The sequence below is a fragment of the Parasteatoda tepidariorum genome, chromosome 4 (genome assembly GCF_982258835.1).
Source record: "Parasteatoda tepidariorum strain Cologne lab strain chromosome 4, Ptep-v5.0, whole genome shotgun sequence".
In the NCBI taxonomy this organism is placed as follows: domain Eukaryota; kingdom Metazoa; phylum Arthropoda; class Arachnida; order Araneae; family Theridiidae; genus Parasteatoda; species Parasteatoda tepidariorum.
This window is the reverse complement of record NC_141758.1, coordinates 26,163,545-26,184,908: the sequence shown is the minus strand read 5'-3', so window position 1 is coordinate 26,184,908 and position 21,364 is coordinate 26,163,545. Positions and strand designations below refer to the sequence as shown.

At 32.3% G+C, this 21,364-nt stretch overlaps 1 protein-coding gene across 1 annotated transcript; it reads right to left on the bottom strand.

The window, feature by feature from the left end:
• Positions 1-307: 307 nt before the first annotated feature.
• Positions 308-20,720, bottom strand: LOC122268285 (astacin-like metalloprotease toxin 1). The gene is made up of 10 exons (XM_087160827.1): positions 20,584-20,720; positions 17,964-17,993; positions 17,821-17,867; positions 14,366-14,441; positions 10,601-10,718; positions 8,913-9,088; positions 4,463-4,690; positions 2,833-2,970; positions 1,502-1,752; positions 308-442 (listed from the first exon to the last, which is right to left on the bottom strand). Exons 1-10 carry the CDS (start codon positions 20,627-20,629, stop codon positions 356-358), a joined length of 1,197 nt encoding a protein of 398 aa, XP_087016953.1. The 5' UTR covers positions 20,630-20,720; the 3' UTR covers positions 308-355.
• Positions 20,721-21,364: the final 644 nt, after the last annotated feature.

Genomic DNA, 21,364 nt, shown 5'->3' with positions numbered 1-21,364 from the left:
GAGCGTAAGCGAGCAGGGGGCGGAGCCTCCTAGTTATTATATAATTTATTATAATAAACTGACTGAAATGAGCAAAGATATCTCAATAACTTATTTTTTTTAATTTATTACTCTGCTTCCAGTTGGCCACCACTCTTAAATTTTTTTGGCTCACGTTCCATCCCTAGAATATTTCATAATTTGGAAATATTCCATAACATTTATCTCGATAAAACGTCAATAATGATAATAAAAAAAATAAATTTCTTAGTTTAATGCTAATGAATTGTTAGAATAGTTTTCAGCGAATAAATATAACCACAATATATTTCTTAGATTTTATTTTCGGACATTTTATTTTAAAACGTTCTTTTTCTTAACATTCTCTCAGCTGATATACGATGTTATCTAAGGCGATGATTCCTTCTCCATCAGATTTTCGAGTTTTGGCATCTAAGGAAAACTAGAAAAACAAAAGAAAAATTACACAAATAATTAGGAATGATCATTCTAGATATCACTCGTTGTAGTTGTTGTTGTTGTTTCTAATGCGACTTGCCAATATCAGCAAGCCTTCTTGGTGAAACAAAGCGAATTTAAAGCAGAGGGTGTGCTTCTTGTTTTTCACTGACGCCATTTAAGGCCAAGAATACGACATCAGCAACACATACGTCACAAACCGTTTATGGGATGGACCCATTCATACATCCATTCATTCATCCTCAGATCGTAATTTTGAGCTGAACCAGAGAACGATCAATATTCAATTCAGTACCCTCTGAGGTATGATTTGTTATGGGAACATGACAGATTTAACACCGGTCCCCACTTACTACACGGGGAGACTTCGGTCGGCGGAGATCAAACTCACAAACTGTTGGACATGAACCCAATGCCTTACCAACTAGCAAAAATTTAAAATAATAAGTTTTAGGATTTTAACCCTTTGACGAAGAATTTATGTTATTTTTTCCCACTTTTTCCATTAATTTTTGCTAAAATAAGCGAAAATATTTAAATAAAGCTCATATTGGCTCATTCAAATGGGTCATCTCGTGGATTCAGGCTTATTATGGAGCTTTTACACTCAAGTCATTGTGTGTATGCCGACTGAATACAGGCTTTTACACACAGGTAATTACGTGTATGCCATCTAAATACAGCGCTCGTACACACAGGTCATTACGTGGATGCCATCTAAATACGGTGCTCGTACACACAGGTCATTACGTGGATGTCATCTAAATACAGCGCTCGTACACACAGGTCATTGCGTGGATGCCGGCTAAATACGGTGCTCGTTCACACAGGTTACTGCGTAGATAGCGGCTAATTAAGTTGACTAGATTTAACTTACAGATGTATTTACATTAAGTTATAAATGCATTTTGGTGGAGAGAAATTAGAAAAAGCTCCTTTTTTAATCACTTTTTCTCTTCCATTTTTTAAATTTTCCTCGGTTGTGGCCCCCCTGTCTATGAGTAGTAAAATGCTTACATTCTGTATACGAATAATGACTTACTTTCACATCTCCTTCTAGAGCTACGTTGATTTGTACACTTTGCCACTCGTCCTTTTTATCCACGTGCTTCACAACAAGGTTAGAAGTATTGATGTTGTGCACTGATACATCCAAGGAAACAACACCACCTCCATTGAAGTAGACATCAAACTTGAAACAACCTTTCTTCCGACCAAAGGCACCAAAAAATGGTGTGATTAAGCGTACTTTTCGGTAAGAGGCTTCAGAAGCCTTCACGTAAACGTAGCTACCTGCAAATAAAATTAACTGAATTTCTGTTTACTCTTAATGGTAATCATTTGAAGAGTATTTTTCAAACATTTTTGGCCAAGGAATTTAAAAAAAACAATAGTTAAAGGGACTTAAACTCGAAGCAAAACTTTAATTTCAAACTACTATGACTATCTTGATGTAAAGACTTATATAAGCTTTAAAAAAAAGGCGTAGTTTATATGCCTTACACTTAAAAAAAAGCTGTGCTTTGATTTTAAACTATATATATTATCTTAATGTGAAGAATTTTCTGAGTTTTGAAACAGAGAAAAAACTTAACTATTTTGTTGTTGTTGTCATGAGACCTTAAGGCAAAGGGTGTGATTGTTCTTGTTTTCTAGTGGCACAATCTTAGGCCCAGAATTTTACTTCCGCCACACCCATACGTCACACGCGTTTATAGAACGGACCCTTTCATGCAACCATTCATTCTTCCACAGATCGTAATTTCGACCTGAACCAGAGAGCAAACAATTTCCTACAGATGTATAATTTATTATGAGAACATGGAGAACTTTGTGACAATACAGATTTACTGTTCACCAGTCACCATTTACTACACGGAGAGTCTTCGGTCAGCTGGATTCAAACTTCCGTTCTCACGAACGTGAGTCCAGCATCCTACCAACCAGGCTATCCTGGCCCTATTTAAATATTTTAAAAGTTAATAAACTTTTTTAAAACTTGCTAATTTGGGGACATTTTTCCACCTAGATGAAAATTATCAAAATCACTGCCTTATTCTCATTTTTTGCGTATTTTTATGAGCCCAGGTAATGCTGCATTGGAGTACTTTTTTAAATATTAAAAAAATTTGACTACAAACGCTTATCATTTTCACTCTCGTTTCAAAAGAATCTTTTACATTAAAGTAAAAAATCGTTTACTTTCGAAGACAGAACTTTTCCGGTAGATCTAATATGTTTTCGTATAGTGCGAAGTAGCTTGCTTTTTAGAAAATTCTTTCTATTTTTATTATTGTTTTAAAAGCCCTTTAAAAATATTTCCTAATATAGTACAAGCTATGTAAGCATTTTATGTCTATTGGCGAGTTTTACCGTCTCGGCCTCCTAATGTTCCTTTCTCTATTCTCCATTCTGCCTTTCCATTGTTTTCAGCATTAACCATGTCACACATGTCAGTTTCAAAATCACATTTGAAATCGGGCACTTCAGGGGGTGGTGGTCGTTTTTCTCCTAAAAGGAAAAAAAAATTTAAATGCACTTATGAATGAAATTTTAATTTTTTTCTCACAATTATTTACAAGATAACACCAGACATGTTTATTAGTTTACAGCTCTATTTATTCAAAAAAGAGTTTCACTGGGATTTTATTTCCTAATTCGTTATTATTTTTTTTTGTTTGATATTTTTTCTTCAAGTAAAACCAAAGGGAGTGGGGCACATGGGATCGGTGCCACTGAATTAGTATTGCGTTCATTTTCCTCATAGTTACTCTTATGAAAACGTATTTCTACAAACCTAAATAACTTAAAGATAATAAAAAAAGTGCCATATACTGAAATGTCGATGCATGGGAATAACTACTTGATTGTGGTAAATCTTGACTTTCAATTGTGTGGCGACAATTAAAGAGATTATATTCGGTGTTAAACAAACCAATCTTTCGAGTTATTTTTTTAAATTAGTTCAAGTACAGCTATTCTCTCGTTTGATTTAAAGTTCTTAAAGACTATTTTGCTTATTCTATATATGTAATAAAATAAAGAATTTGTGTATTTATTCGTGTTCGTGTGTCTGTATACCGGATTGCAGGTTTACTTCAAGCTCTAAAAATACGACATTCAACACCAAGGGAAATGAGTACAATTGTAAACAAATTACGAAGGCCGATTTTTGATTTTTTTAAAAATTATATTTTTAATACAGAGACATTTAGAAAATGGAATTTTCCCATTGGTTAGCCGAATCCATTGTTTTAAAATAAATTATAGGCGATTCAGTATCGTCAAATATTTTAAAGATAACAACAGTGATATTTGCCAGATTATAGATCTAATCAAAAAGGATGTTTATTGTATGTTTTGTAACACTTAATAATTTTTTATTCGTTATGCTAGGTTATTTGAGCGATCAACATGATCGTGGTAAAATGGGCGAATAACGTCACCAAAATAACATTTATAAGTTTAGCTGAAACCATGTGTTTATTTTGTTTATAGGGTGTTTATTTTGTTTATAGGTATTCTTTGAGAACGTGTTACTACAAAACTGAATAATTTAAAATCAGCGGTAATTGAAATTAAGAAAAAAAATAAGTTGTGTACTAAAACACAATTAATTAATAGAAAAATGATACTAATTCGCTTAAGAGAGCGTAAAATATCGACAAACGATTATTGTAGTCAATGATGCTTAATTGAGCCGTGGTGGTTCAGGAGTTAGAGCGAAACCAAGCGATGATTGGTCGATTCGAATTCCACACCCGGCTTGCACTGACCACAGTGCTGACGTGAAATATCCTCAATGGTAGACAGATCAGGGGTTAGAGCTCCTTTGCTGTCATTCTAACCGTGAGAAATTTCAGTGGTTTCCTTCTCCATATAACACAAACGTGGGTTAGTTTCATAGAAAGGTTTTCCGAGAAGGCATATTTGTGTACTTTCTAGTCAGAAGTAGTTTATCGGAAGTTTACATTTATATTGGAAACACCATCCATATACATACCGTTGCACTCATACAATCGGTTGATTCGTCTAACATCGCTGTCACTGAGTCCAGGTTTGTTATTGATAAGTCCAATGACGGCACCTTCTTCTCGTGGCCTCATTGTCATTGATTTTCGGTCTTTGGCAAATGCGTATTCTCCGTACAACATGATGGACTTGTAATCAAGCTTCTCTCCCAACAGATTATTCTCCCAGGGTTTCAATTTCAAAAAGTTGTGCTCGGAACCTTTGAAAAAAAATGAAAGTTTCAACAATTTCTGATACTATAAGTACATTAAATAAATAAGTCTAGCAAGTCTTGAAAATGGGTGCCCATTTTTGAAGCACTTGAAATATATCAGTTCTTATTTCCTATTTGTGTATTTGTGAAGTGAATGAAGATTTTAATCAGGTACTATCGGTACCTATTATTTCTTATTATTTCATTTCCTTTTTTTATGATAATCAATAATATATTCTTCGTCTTGAGTTTTCTAACGTTTTCAGAAATATTTTCAACTGTTTTATTTTACCTCTGTATGAGTGAGAATATTTTTAATTTAAAATTCTTTTTCTGAATCATTTTGTTTTTAGGATTTAACAGCTTTTTTTGTACTATTTCAAATTGCAGTTAAAATTTTGTTCCACTTTTTATAGTTACTATCGAGACACGATTCTTTTAATAAATAAGTGCGAAAAATAAAGTCAATCAAGTGACGTCATCAAATCAGGTTCGGCACACACGCGTGACGTCGCTTACATGTATCCAATTAAATCTGATTTAACTCACATAGTTCGACATAATCACTTCACTTCTCGATTTGAAAGTACTTAGTTGCTTATAAATAACTGGGAATAGCTTTTTTTTCTTTTGTGAAATAATTTTACTGATGAATCAACGCGAAAAAGCCTATTTAACGCGTATAATTTCACAAAAAATTATTAAATTTCGATTTTACGAGTTATATTTCAGAAATGTTGATCTGAAGGTAGTGGATTCTGAAAGCAAATGTGACTGAACTACCACAACTAAACGGGAATCGGAAACTCAGATTGTGATACAGTGTGTCACACTGTATGGGCGTATCGTGAACACGTTCCCGCAATGACGGCTATAGCCTCCACACTGTTTTTATAAGTAGTCCAATCGAATTATTATGAATGTACGCCAGTTTACAAAAGAGATACTGATTACAAAATCCAGTAAAATTGAGAAAATGGTAGCAAATATATCTCTAAAAATTTCTTTAATTTATGAATATGATTGGTTTGTCTTATTTACTTGTCTACCACCACAAATTCAATTCTCAAATATATATGAGGAATTTATCTCAAGTACTTTTAATCATTTACTTTTACTCAATTAATTTTCTTAGATGAAGGTGTAGATAGCCCTACGGGCAAGGAACATCGTGACACATAATTTATATCGGTACTTTAAAAATTGAATTTGGGTTCATGCGCACTACTGGTTCACTTTTTAAATAGTCTGCGCAGACTACTTATAAGAAACTGTGTGGAGGCTATCTGATGTAGGCAGATGAGGGCTATAGCCGTACTCGGAGTGTATACCGTCTCAAACAGAAACTTCTATAAGTGAATCTGTTAGTTTAAACTTTTTTTGAACCAATTCCTATTCCTCAAAATCATATTCTAAAGAGAATTGGTTCTAACAAATTATTCAGCTCTAAAATCTACACTGGTTATCATAAATTAAGGAAAAATCACAAAAATAGCGATAACTCTTTCAAAAGTAAGCCAAACCGTGCAAAATTTGCATATGTTGTCCACTAAGAGTAGCTGAGTAAAATTGCAATATGCAAATTAGTGGCGCTGCACTCGGCTTACGTCATCTGCCTGGAGCATAAAAGTCCAAGTTTGAGAGAAAGCACACAAATTTTACTGTGATTGCGACATTGAAAATCTGAGATAGCCAATTCGTAATAATGACCTCTAGGCATCATTTGCCTGAAGAACTACGATGGAGAGCCATCGGGAGACTAGAGGCAGGGCAGAGTCAATCAGAAGTGGCCAGATGGCTAAATGTGAGTCCATCTGTGGTTCATAGACTTTGGAGGCAATTTCAAACCACAGATTCGGCATCTAGGAGGTTCAGTCAAGGACGGCCAACTGTTACGACCAGTGCCGATGACCGATATTTGACATTAAGTGCACGCAGGAATAGAACCGCTACTCCGACACATCTTAGATCCTCTCTTGCTGCAGCCACCGGAAGGTTGGTGTCAACGTCAACTGTGCGCAGAAGGCTCCACGAAGGTGGTCTGTATGCGAGACGACCAGCCATTTGCGTGCCGCTCACATCACGCCATAGGAGAGACCGTTTGCAGTGGGCCCGACAACATGTCCACTGGACGTCAGATCAATGGAGGCCTGTTCTCTTTACGGATGAGTCCAGGTTTAGTCTAGAAAGTGACAGTAGACGTTATTTGATATGGAGAGAACCTGGGACCCGTTATCATCCATCAAACATCCGTGAAAGAGATGCATACGGAAGAGGCAGTGTCTGTGTTTGGGGAGGCATATCCTTAGGAGGGCGCACATACCTCCATGTCTTTCCAAGGGGAACCGTGAATGCTCAGGTTTATCGAGACAACATCCTTGATGCTTATGTGCGCCCATATGCCGGGGCAATTGGTGATTGCTTCCTGTTACAGGACGATAATGCAAGACCACACAGAGCTCGCATTGTTGATGATTATCTTCAACAGGAAACAATTACTCGCATGGAGTGGCCAGCTCGATCCCCGGACTTGAATCCTATCGAGCACGTTTGGGATGCTCTAGGGAGGCGTGTATCTGCCATCAATCCGCCCCCTCAGACCCTTGCCACGCTTGCAACTGCTTTACAAGAGCAATGGCTCTCACTTCCTATTGAACTGATAGACCGCATAATTGAAAGCATCACACATCGCTGTTTGTGCTGTATTGCTTCTAGAGGCAATCATATTCCATATTAAAGGTACTTTTTCTATTGCAAACCGATACTTCCAATTTGTTTATTTTATACATGTGCTAATTTCTATACTACTATTAATGTCTGATAATTTCTTTTTATGTTGTTTAATACCTTACTATGTGTTGTATATTGTGGGTAAGTTTCATAAAATTCCATGTGTAATTTCTTGAGTTATCGCGATTTTTGTGAATTTTCCTTAATTTATGATAACCAGTGTATGAAAAATCATCGAATTTGGAATAAAGGCTAGGAACAGTTTTGCGATCAGTAAACACCCTGATCCTGCGCATTTTAATTAATAAAAATAGAACATCATTAGTACGATGTGCAGAAATGCGAAAAAAAAAATTTGATATTTTAGATAACATGTCATTTTTAGAGAAGAGAAGAAATGCTGTGTGGAGCAAATGACAGTTACAGCCGTCGATGACAAAATGTGATAGTTTGCACTTCCAAACATACGACTAGAGCTCAATTTCATATGACAGTTACAAATAATTGCATAGAAAAATTGTCTCTGAGCACAATCGTCAAATTAAAAATGAACGGCAACGTGTAAGAAGTTTTTGTTTTTTGTGAAATGCTTTTTCATAATGTAGTGATCTAGATCAGAAGTTTTTAAAATAATTAGAATTTTCATAGATCTATTATCAGAACTTACCAGTTTAAATTACTAAGGATACACGAAAATTACTAAGGATTTTACTTACATGAAGTGGAAATTTATTAAAATATTCATTAATGGTCTTTACTACCAGCAGGAAAAATTAACATTCGGTAGTTATTGGTGGGTACGCTTATAGCTCACATTGTATTTGCATAGCGTTTATATTAAATATTATTATATTATATTAATATTAATAATATATTATTGTATTGTTTATATTAGATTATATATATTAATAATGTGCTTGAATTAATGTTCTCTTTTCACACGCTGATTCAGAACAACATTTATGAATCGTATCGCTTTGGCAACTTTCTTGGTCAGCTCGCCAAGTTAGTCGCCAAATCATTAAATAGTGATTAAACAGCACTTTCTGAGCCTACTTTTATGCCATTGCGACAATTTTAGAAAGCATAAAAATAAGGTAATTTAGACAAATAATTATCGCAGTTGAATTTCGGACTCACAGGAAGCCAATAATAGGAAAGCTCTCTAAGTGGCGCAGATAATATTTTCACACATAAGTTTCTTTCCATTTCACTTATCTTTTAATGAGCCCTATATGCCCTTTCAAAGTTTGGAATCGCTATACTGAATCATATTATACATTATTCTTGATTTGGTTTAAAATAAAGTCAGTATACTTTAATGCCCAATGACGTGCCCTATATGTCTCTTCTATATATTTCATCTCTACTAAATCATACTGTAATATTATTCCTGATTTAGTTTTTAATAGAGTAAGTACTGTTCCCAATATTTTTGGAAGCAGTAATTAATTTTAATTAAGTATACTGGATGCATATATATATATATCGATCGTACCTGGTTTAATATTTCCCCACAAAATTTCCAAGTAATCATCTCTGTCAGATCTGCTGTGTTCATGCCAAAGTCCGATGGCATGTCCAAGTTCATGGACAGCAGATACTTTGTCATGGCATCCTTCGCTCAAAGATAACTCCTGTTCTCCTCCTTTACGTCCGACAGATGACCAACAACTGTTTATAGGAAGAGAAAAATTAATGCAATTCCAACTATTGCTGGATCTTTGTCAGAGTTATTTTCAGTTACGCTAGATTTCATTTTAGTAATCAATGCACTAGCACAATACAAATTAATTATTTTTTTTTATATTTAGGTAATTAAAATATTGTGAAATATAGAAATTCAATAGGTAATAATTTAACAGAGTAATTACAGCATTTTCTGAACTGTTATCTGTGTTCTGAATTGTACAAATTTTGTTTTTGTTTTTTAAAGTTGGTTTGCGATGATAGTAAACATCACAATTTGGTACTTGAAATTCAAGAAGAAGATCACTAATACCCTCACATGTGATCTATAACATCAGCTCCAGCTGATCGTTTATAAAGGAAATGGTGTATTAAATTTGAGCTAAGTTTTCAGAGTAACTTAGAATGTTAACTAACGTAGAGTTAATAAAATACATCACCGTATCACACATCGAATATGTTGAAATCTAATTATTTCTCATCTACGTTTTTTTACTTAACTTAGATTTATTATATGTTTATGTATTTTATCGTGACCGGCATATATTTTCGTTTTGTGTACCTGCAAACTCGATGCATAATTAGTTTGTTCATGTTCTACAAGGCTTCATGCCTGTCTTTGGGTTAAGCAAGAAATATATAGTGAAAGAATTAAAATCTTTGTGAAAGAATCTTTGTATAAGAATATAGAATGTGTCACTTAAGAGAACTGATACTTGATGGGCTTGTCTTACTCGAAATAAAATCGAACGAATAAACTAACGTAAAGAAATTTCACGTTTCAATAATCAATCAAGATCATAGCCACATTACGTCACTCATCCCATTCAAGAGAAGTATTAATCATCTTAATTAATTTTAAAGCATATTTGTGTATAAAATATATTATTAATATGTAAACTTAAAAGCTTTGTGTGAATGATTCTATTTTCAAGTGGTAAGGAATTGATAATCAAATTACAATGATACGCAAGAATATATATATTTTTTTATTTTGCCAAAGTTCAAACATGGCATTGCACATTTGATTTATTAATTTTTTTATCTGTAGATTATTTTAAATTCATAAATGCTGGCATTTAATAAAAAAGCCTGAATTTAGCTAGCATTTAAATTATTAAAATAAAATAGATTCTAGGAAAATAAACTCCGGAAGGAATTTCAAAAAATTTATCTAGCAACATTTAAAAAAAGCAATAGTGTTCATTGAATTATAATTATATTTATTAATTTTTAATAAACAAATTAAATAAAACATACTAGCAGCTTCAATAATACTTGTAATACAGCATTCCATTTATTATTTCTGACTTTACCAATTCAAATAGTCGCAAGATACGTAATTTTTAAATAAAAAAAATGTGCTGACTCTAGGGGAGAAATTTTAAAGCAATGTAGAATTTTTTTTTTGAAATTCAGAAATTTTTGATTGTTTACTACGTTGCAGAAGGGTAAAAGTATTGCTAAAAATATCTGTGATTAAAAATATTTGTTTACCCAGTGACAATCGTCATTTTGATGTAATCTTTGGTTGTTGCTGTTCTTTTTTTAAATCTGAGGCAAGTCTTGGATTCGTACTCATCAATAGCTTCCTGTATTATGTCCTTTACGTCTCCTAAAATTAAAAAAAAAAATTTAAAAATTTAAAACTCCATCTGTACTCCACGTGTTCAAGTAACTCTGACTCCATAATGAACACAATATTAAGAAATATTTTATCACAGAACACAAACCAAGTGTATTCACGAAGAGGATAAGTTGCTGAGCTAAGAGTACGAGATGCATATCACAAACACATAGATTCGGATAGTGCTGACATCTAGTTTAAAAAAAAACTATTTTTACGTTAAAAACAGTTTGACGCAGCCATCTAGTGTGTAAAATATCTAAATTAAAAAAATTCAGGGTACAAGAGATTGATATATTTAAACTTGTATGGTGCACTGTTTTTGAATTCACCAGCCTGAAAATATCACGGGCACGAGAAATAGAAAACAAAAGCTCACCTCGTGTACATTAGCAATTAATTACAAAAGCGTACCTTACAATTTTCACTCTTTCTGAGATTTGACCCCGCAGTGGACTGATTGTTAAGACACGGTTCCCAGTAGAACACAGTAGCCAAGCATCAATGGCTGCGGTCAGTAAGCGAGTGGGTGATCACTTTGATCAGCCTGCTTAGGGACCGAGTGTGCGCGGTATCGATCCTCGTTTTACTGTTCTACGGCAAATTGCTCGAATTTACGCACAGTTCGTCAGGCTACCAAAGCAGGGGAGGATGGCTCCCCTTGTATATCAAAGCAGGGGAGCCATCCTCCCCTGCTTTGGTAGCCTGACGACGTAGCCTGTGCTACGTAATTAAAGTACCTACCTTCCAACCGAGAATGGATTTTCCAAGTGGTAGTTAAAACAATTTCAAAAAACAATCTTACTCAAAAATATTTATGTATTTTGACTAAGTTGAACTTCTCTATTGTAAAGACTTATGCTTTATATGTGTGTTGTAATTATTTACGTGTAGTAGTTTTTCAAACTCATTTATAACTCCACTTGTTTAATGGAATAACACGAGTTTCGCTACCATTTTATGAAAATAAAATTTTCATATTCCCGAATAATGAAAATAAAATTTTCATATTCCCGAATAATTTGTAGTTATGAGAGAGCATTTTTAAATAGCACAAATATATTATTTGAATGCGTAACTGCCGTCTTCTTATACTTTCTGGTTAAAATTCTTTGAAAGGGAAGCCGTATAACAAGTGAATTTTTAAATATAAGTGTGTCCCGCAGTGGACTGATCGTTAAGACACGGTTCCCAGCAGATCACCGAAGTCAAGCATCACTGTCAGTGTGCGGGTGGGTGACCATCATATATGGCAGTACTTTTACTTTCGTTACTTGTACCGCCGGTACAAGTAAAAAGTACGTACTTTTACTTGTACTTCGTTACTTTTTAAATTTAGTACTTTTACTTGTACTTTCGTTACTTTTTTAGGGAAAAAGTACAAGTATTTGTAACGGAAATGTCGAATGAAATCGTTACTTTTTTCTAAAACTCGGTAAGCTTTTTGAAAAATAAAAATAAAAAAATGCTTTGGAAATGCAATTATATTGAAAAATGAATAAAAATTTTAATTAGCAAGTTATTTTCATTCATTTTCGAGTTTTATGCATTTTTTTAATAAATTTTAAATACAAAATTTTGGATTTTGTTATTACGTTTTTCAATTTTCTGTTTGAACTCACTAATAATACAATTTTTGTCTTAATACATTTTTTACTAAATACATTTTTACCTAGTACATTTTTTACTAAAATTATGTTTATGCCCGACCTTGTCAAACAGTGTTCAGTCAAATCTCTAAGAACTTCAGAACTATTTGTGCTATCGAAAACTATTATAATTACTATTTTAACTCTTGAAAACTCGAAGGTATTAATTTAGCCGCTGATACTAAAAATTCGTTAACAAATTTTAATTATTCCGTTAGGCAGAAATGTTCGGAAAATGATTTTCTCGCATGACTTCAGGATTAGCCATTGTTACAAATAAAATTGTAGACTGTTCTGTTTCAACTTATACTGCACATTCAATTATTTTTTACTAGCTCAAAGATCACAAAGCTTTCTGAAATCCCATGTTTGCTTTGTTTATGTTTGTGCTTTTAAAACGCGTTTCTATAAAGTAAAACAATTTTAAATCAATGGTAATTTAAATAAATAAAAATAAACTAAAAATTAAAATAAATAGATAAAATTTCTTTTTCGTGCAAATCCATAAAAAGTTTGATATTAAAATTATATTATACGATTATATTATAAAACTATATTATAATATTCTTCCGAATTTAAAAATAAATAAATGTCTATAACTTTCAAAATTAAAAATAATTAAATAAATAACAACAATTTTGCGAAAACATTAGAGAACATAAGAATATTATTCAATAAAATTTTAGGTTCGATTTCCTATAAATGTACTTTTAAATCGTTACTTTTTTTGTTTAGTACTTGTACTTTTACTTGTACTTTTTACTCGTTACTTTTTAAAATAAGAACTTTTTACTTTTTACTCGTTACTTTTTTTAAAAATACTTGTACTTTTACTCGTTACTTTTTAAAAGTAACGTTACCATATATGGTGACCATTCGGATCAGTCTGCTTAGGAACCGAGGGTGTGCGGTATTGGTCCTCGTTAAACTGTTCTACCGTAAAGTGCTCGACTTCGTGTGCAGGATGTCTTCGGATCATCCTCAGGGATGTTTCCCAGACCGTCGCCAATAGCCCATTGGGCAGCTCTAGTGCGACGTAAATGAACTACAACAACAAATATAAGTGTGAATTATTTAGCTATGTATTGATACTCAATATTTTTAAGAGAGATTCTCCAGAGATTTTTATATTCATTCTAATTATTTATATGTAGTTGAGGACATAATCACACATAAATCAAATTTGTTAAATGAAGATAAGAAATATTAACACACATTTATTACGACTTAAGAAATAAATATTAAAAAAGAAAGATCTTCGGGGAAAATCAGGCGATTGGGTAGCTTGGTAAAAAAAATTGTGATCAAAACCGGAAAACATTTGCGAATTGGAATTTATTGTTCAAAATACCACTTTAGCGTTTAGGGATCAAACAGCATTAAGAATATTGCCTTTAAAAACTTGCAGTGTGAAAATATTGTCATTTTTTCATTTCCGTTATCACTTTTTAAAATTTGTATTAGTTTGCCTCGTGTGAATTTATTGTTCAAAATGCCACTTCAGCGTTTAGAGATTAAACAGCCTTAAGAATATTGCCATTAAAATCTTGCCATATAAGAGTATTGTCGTTTCATTTCCGTTATCACTAGATAAAATTTTTATTTGTTTGCTTACTCTGAGAATCCTATATATGTTCTAAAGCAGATGTTTTCTACATATTATTGACCATTTTATTAGCGGTCAATTTTTATTAGTAAATTTTTACAGCAAAATCAAGAGAAATTTTTTTAATTTTAACAATATAATAGTTAACATAATTAACAGTTAATTATAACTGATAATTTTTTAAACAAAATTATTACTTGAATGATCCAATTCTATCAAAATGAGAAAGTATTTAAAAAATTAAAAATTTATAGGCCAATATTACAATTGGAAAAGGCATATCATCTCTTATCCCGATATTGGTGTATGATCTATTAATATATTATCTGTAAATTGTTACACACGATCTTTGAAATTAATGGATCAATTAGATAAATTACTTAATTTCCAATCAATTTCATAATAAACAACACCATCTGGCCATAACTCTGCTGGATCAACAACAGCATTCCGATCCTGAAATAAAAACCAAATTTGAATAAAAGTAAATAAAAAAAATTCCCATTAAATATTTAGTTGCATTTGATTATTTTATTAATATAAAAATAAAAAATTTTGCTGTTTTCTATTGTTTGAATCGAATTGTATTTAAGCAAAATTAGAATAACTAAACTGCGTGTGAGCTTCTTTGAAAAAATTGGCCGGTGCTAATCGCATATTTGGTGCGGTTTGTCTCGTTCAAGCTACCCGCACAGCACATCGTCATGCAGGTGCACTATCTTCTGAAAAGCGTAACTAATTGTAGATGCTGCTGCCATCTATACTTAAAAATATGACATTTTTATAAGGCAACGCAAAAGGGTTAGTAGACAGGTATACCGAGCATATGTTTCAAAAGTTCAATTACGACAACTTTTTTCTATTAAATAATATTTAATATTGAATTTAAAACTTCATAAAATTGACTTATTTGTAGCTCAAAAACATGCACATTAAACAACCACACCAGGCCTGAACAAAAACCATAGCTTCCATCTTTTTTTGAATCAATAAGGCTCACTTTTGATCAACAGTGTTTTCATTGTCAAGGTGGTCCAAGGTTTCGACGTTCCGGCAAGGTTTACGGCATTATCGAGGTGATCCAAGAGGAAGACCCTTCAATTACCATAATGGGACTTGAAGGAATCACCTTGAATTGGGACATTTAAATGCGATCCACAACTTCTCGTGGTTCAACCAGTTAACAATCATGTCTAGTACATGGGGAAAGTACGTGGATGGATCTAAAGGTCTGGTTTCTTAGGACAAGCGCCTTATCTGGGCGTCAGCGGGACGTCAACGTCACGCTGACGCCAACAAAATACTGGTTTGTTAGCTCAAGGCCTGGTTTCTTAGAACTAGCGCCTTATCTGGGCGTCAGCGGAAAGTTGACGTAGATCTGACGCCAAAAAAATACTTTTTTGTTAGCTCAGCGTGAGCAGTCGGTCCAACGCAGACATTATCTCTCATTGCGCATGCGTTAATAACGTAAACAAATATTTATTTTGAATTTGCATTGATTTTGTTATTGTCGATCAGTGTTTTAGAGAACAAATAATGACTTTGTCCAAGAACACATTATAGCTGAGCTAAATGAAGAGTGCTATGTTTAATGAAGAAGCTATGTTTAATGTCAAAATCAAAATCTTGTCTGATTTCAATGTGCAACAGGATGTTGTCCGCCATTGCTTCTGTGGTTAACGTCACGTTGTAATCCAACTGCAGTTGAGTTGGACGGTAATTGTAGTTCAAGATGAGCGTTCGATGACGTATACTATCAAACTCATAAATGGACCAATCAGAGGTTAGCGCTGATTTCCAGCGGACGGCGTCCTGTCCTAAGAAACCAGGCCTTTAAGAGTCGTTAAAATATACTACTAGTTACTAGTGTGACGCTTATCGTCACTCAAATTTAAAATCAAGAGAAAGGGCTAAGATTAGATTTCTAGAACATTTCAGAGCCTTCGATTAAATAAAACTACTGTGGGAAATCTCCATCGGCAAATAGTAAGTTAAATACGGTATTTGCCGATGGAGATTTCCCACAGTAGTTTTATTTAATCGAAGGCTCTGAAATGTTCTACAAATCTAATCTTAGCCCTTTCTCTTGATTTTAAATTTGAGTGACGATAAGCGTCACACTAGCCTAATTAAAAACAATTTTTCATTTTTATAATATAAAGAGAGTTACAAATAAAAGGTGCTAATGATAGCTGCCTTGAGTCAGAATAAAATTTAGTGAATTAATTTCTCTTTTAATAAGACCCGATTGAGGGTTAAATTACAATTCATTTAATTGTTATTTACCATATTCAAAACAGTCAAATAAACATAATTAAGATGGTAATCAAACTGTTAACTATAAGAAAACTGTTTATTAACTGCTTTAACTTAATTCGGTTAAACAACCAGAATTTTATTGCTTCAACGAAGTCCACCTAATGAAGCCACTTCGTTCCTTTTCAACTGGGTGCAAATTAACAAGAAACCAGGCCTTAACTCCAACCTGGAGTTGGTGAGGGTGTCTGGTTAAAGACATTTGGAGGCTGGTAAGTTTTAGAGATATTTTTGAGTATCTGGTTATAGGTTTGAATCTCCCTTGACAAAATTGCAATCTGTAAGAGCCCCACCGGAAGACAAAGACCATAGTTTCCTTCCTTCTTTTTTTAGCTCAAGTCCCCTTTTGATCAACAATGTTGTCATCATCGAGGTGGTTCATGATTGTCAAAAAGATCTACTTATAAGCAAGGGGAAGACCCTTCAATTACCATAATTGGACTTAAAAAAATCAACTTAAAGTGGTTCCTTGAAGTGCAATTGTTCCCTCTTTGTACCGTCGACCAATGCCCAGAAATGGTGCGAATAGCCTGAAGAGGAAAACTACTGCGAATTTTAAGTATTTATTGGAAAGTTTTTATCTGTTATAGGCAACAGTAGTCTAATTTTCTTATCGATTTTATTTTTAATCTGCTTTAATTTTAATTTATTCAGACTTCCTGTATAATTCTAGCGAAATACCATGCTTTAACATATGGTAACAGATATAAGTGTTTCACAGCTACCACTGCTTGTATTTGACAAAGAATGTTTTTCCTAGAATCGTCCACATAAGTTTACAATTTAAAAGATTTTTCCAAGTCTTATGTATTTCATCAGATTGGGAGACTTAAATTAAAATAAAAATATCTGAAAGAATTAATTAATAAAATGAATGCCCTGTAATTTTTTGAATGTTAACGCTCATTTTAACTATTTATTTGTTTCAACATCGAATTATCTTTTCATGAGATTGTTTCGTTTTATACTCGATACCAATTTCAAAATATCAAGAAATTTTTTTTTTTAAAAAAGCCTATTAGCCGGTAAATGATAATATATTTTAACGTTTATTTATGTTTTTAACTTGTTTTATGTTTTTTAATGTTTTCAACTTGTTTTATGCTTTAATGTAATATGCTGTAGATAACTCTACAATACATAACTACAACTCTGGAAAGTTTTGATTATGGTGATAAGTTTATAGGTTTCAGCGTGAAAATTAATCAAAAATAGTAATCTGTAGGCCTCTTTTTTTTCACGCCATCAATGCCATCTAAGTTAATCATTCATTATTTGCGTTCATTAATATACGCTTAAAATTATCAAAATACTTAAAATATTGTTTTAATAAATGTGTGTATTTTGTGTTTAACTGGACAAGATGTGATTACTTTTCCGATTGACGAATACTTCGCCTTATTTCACTTTAATTGTCTTGAAGAAAAATATATGAGAGCAGACAAACTCTGATGGTTCTTGTGGCAAACAGGCAGAATTTATAAATAAAAATGAAAAATTTAAAAAAGAGACTACTTACCGTTAATGCATAAGGGTCGATACCAGCAATATCACCTTCAAATAAACCTGTAAAATAATGAAAATTTAGAATTCTCTGACTTGAAAGTATTTAAGAATTATTGAATGAAAATATAAATTTAGAACGGGGAAAGTAGTATTTACCTTCGTTTTCCATAGGATTGGCCCAAGCATCTGAAAATAATAAATTTAAATTGAATCAATTCAAATAATAATAAAATGAGCATTCTAATATCATTCATACAATAATGTAAAAGTGTTTTTTGTTTTTTTAATAAATTAATCAGGCAATCCGTTGAAAGTTAAGTAAGTACCTTAGAAATGAAACATAATAGTAATTATAATAATAATTATCGTTAAACGATTATCATAATAATTATCGTTTATTTAAGCTATATCTTTTTTTACTCTCCTCTAATGTTTTCGATAAACAAAAAGAAAAATAACTTTGCGATATATTTTTATAGTTTTAATAGCTTGCTTTGAATTGATTTTGATTCATAAAACACCCCTTCTCAGACAAAAGAGAGGCAAAGAAGAATTAATACAAAATGATTCGTTAAATTGGGCAAAGATTTTTAATACTTGATAATAAGATATTTAATGAAATTATCAGGTCTTTTTCAATTGAAATCGTCAGATCTTTTGGAACTGCAATAATGCATGAAAGGGGCCGGGATTGCCTGGTTGGTAGGGTATTGGGCCCATGTCCAAGAGGTCGTGGGTTCGATCGCTGCCGGCCGAAGTGCAACAAATGGTGACTGATGTACGTTAAATCTGTTGAGTTACAAAGTCCTTCATGTTCACATAACGAATCATATCTCTGGGGGTACTGATCCAGGAGTTTCCTTGTCTTCTAGATTGATTCAAAATTACAAGGCTACGAAGTTAAACATTAGTAGTCGCAAACCCTAAATTGGGTCGGCTGTTCAGCGACACTTATAAAAATAAAATAATGCATTAAAGAAATCGAGTGTACTATCGGAAATATTAAAGCTATTTAACCTTTTCAGAGTAGTTGCAATGTTAAATTAAATAGTACAAAAAGTTAAAAAGAAAGAAAAGCATTTTTTTATTTTTCGATTTCGTGACATCTCCTAAATCCCTTCATGTAGATATTTTGAAAATTTCCCAGTATCCGGGCCAATACCCGGTAAAATAATGATTTTTCAGGATGTTATACTAGTAATTGTATGTTGGATTAAAATTGAAAAGCGCTTTTTTTATTACTAAAAACTGCCTATTAGGAATTATGAAATGTGATACAAAATTAAAATTATACAGCACAGAAATAATTAAAAAATTGAACAAACTTCAAAAAATAAAAAGTAAAAATTTAACTAATTGTAGTTTCTTTTTTATACAATATAAAGTAGATGCAAATTTTATTCAAATAAGTTTTAACAAAAGTAACGTATTGTTAATTAATTGGGAAGTAGTTTTCTTTGACAATTTTAAAACGTTGAACTTTTTCTTTAAAAATTCAACAACCTTCAGAAAACTGAAGGCTGTGATCCTAGCTATTTAGTGAATTTTAATTGCGTTTTACGGGTATTTTTGTAACACATATGTAAAAAGAAATAAATGAATAAACCATCTTATAATCATGTGCTGTTATTTGAAAGTAATTATAATAATTGGTAGCTCATGTAATTTTTAATCAAATAGATATCTGTAGGTATTACTTTATTTTCAGCTTTGAAAATGCACTAAATAATTTAATTTTAGTTCGATATTCAAGCTGTACTCCGTTGCAAGTTAAGAAAAGACTGCATACTATTCCGTTTAATTTAGCTATCAAATTATATAATTATGCTTTCAAAACCATATAAAAGCTTCTAAAAGTTAAACTTGTCGGACAGAAATTTTAATCATGCTATTTTTTTATAAGCAATAAGAAGGCCGTGCTATGTCGTTTCAAGAGTTGGCAATTTTGATATTCGTTCGTGCTTGGCATACATTTGGCGTACCTTTAGATGCAAACAGGTAATCTTCATAAGAATAATGGTTTTTTTTCTTAACTTGCAACAGAGTATAGCGTACTCCATTAGCAAATAAAATAGGACGAATTTCTTTTTTAAAAAAGCAAAATGGTGGTATATAAAGTGTTTCATTTTAAACCTTATTTTGCAGAAACGAGATTGAACTGCTTACAATAATATTAATAACAGAAATATTTAGAAATCTAAATATTAATGATAAAAATATTTTGCTATAGTCAAAGCACGGTTTTGTTTCTATCAAATCTAAAATGAAAGATAGAAGCTATCACTTGATATGAAAAAAAAGTATTAACACTTTTTTTCACGTATGAACACTCTTTGTGGCTGGGTATTAGCACATAAGCAAAAATTAAATTCAAGGTTGCTTCGGGTTTCGAACCTGCAACAGAGCGCTCGACGGGGGAGACGCTTGACCAGATATGATGTTCTTTGATTCTAATATGAATGTTTTTACTGTTTATATATTGTAGATTAAACTATCGTGTTACTTTAAATTGAATATTAATAATGTATCACATCAGCTACCACTTTTTACTTTTTTGAAAAAAAGAACAACTTTTTAATAACACGGTTACTGCGGACGAGTTAATGGGCTAACTGCTTGGCATAGATATAAGATGAAACAAAATTAAAACATTGTACATCGAAAAATTAAGTATGAAAACTGAAACAAAAGTTTAAATTTATTTTAACCTTTATTAAAGTGATTAATTTTTACATACACGCTATATCAATAATTTTAAAATAACAAAAGAACTTACTTTGATATAAAATACCAACAAACATAAAGGCCCAACAGTATGCCATTATGAATTACTTTTCCCCCAGCCTTTTTCCGAACGATGAATCCTTCACTGGTGTTAGTGAAGGAAGATAATATACATCAATCTCATATTTATGTACGAGCATTTAAGAGATAATTATTTTGATAGCTATGCAATTCATGAGAAAAATCACACATGTCAGAAATCACAACTATGGACTCTTCTGTCATATGCTGTACAATTGTCAGCTTAACGCTTTTGGGGCACGTTCAAATATTACGTAAACATCAAATAAAGTGTGTCGGTGATTTGCTTATCCTTGCTGACAAGAGGGGTTGAAGGTCTTGTAAAATACATTAAAACCCTCTGATTTTCCAGTTTTTATGTACACAAAAAAAGGAAAAAATATTTTTGGTTAAATTTCAAGTTTGAAATATAGGTTAAAAAAAGTAAGAAAACAAAAAATCCTAACCGTCTACTGAAAAGTTTCTTCTTATTTATTTTTAAAAAATAATTAAAACTTAAATTTTGTTTTCTGCAAAGTTAAATCCTTTAATCAAATTAAATTACTGCATAAAAAGTTAAAATTAAACAAATAAACAGGAGAGGTGCTGTCACAATGCATTTACGTAAGCATGAGACAGGAGTTCGTGATTTGCTTATTTTTGTTGACAAGAGAATTTACAAAATTGGCAAATGCAAGCGTAATATTTTATTGATTTTTACGTAATAAAAGTAATATTTCAACGGCCCCTGTCTGTGTTACAGATATTAATTT

What these genes read in the sequence shown, in the direction of transcription:
- LOC122268285 (XM_087160827.1), bottom strand. Translation starts at nt 20,629, where the DNA reads ATGGCATACTGTTGGGCCTTTATGTTTGTTGGTATTTTATATCAAA. An exon ending in AAAATGACGATTGTCACTGG is followed by an intron (nt 9,089 to 10,600) that starts GTAAACAAATAT and finishes TCCTATAAACAG; the next exon opens with TTGTTGGTCATCTGTCGGAC. An exon ending in CCGATTGTATGAGTGCAACG is followed by an intron (nt 2,971 to 4,462) that starts GTATGTATATGG and finishes TTTTCCTTTTAG; the next exon opens with GAGAAAAACGACCACCACCC.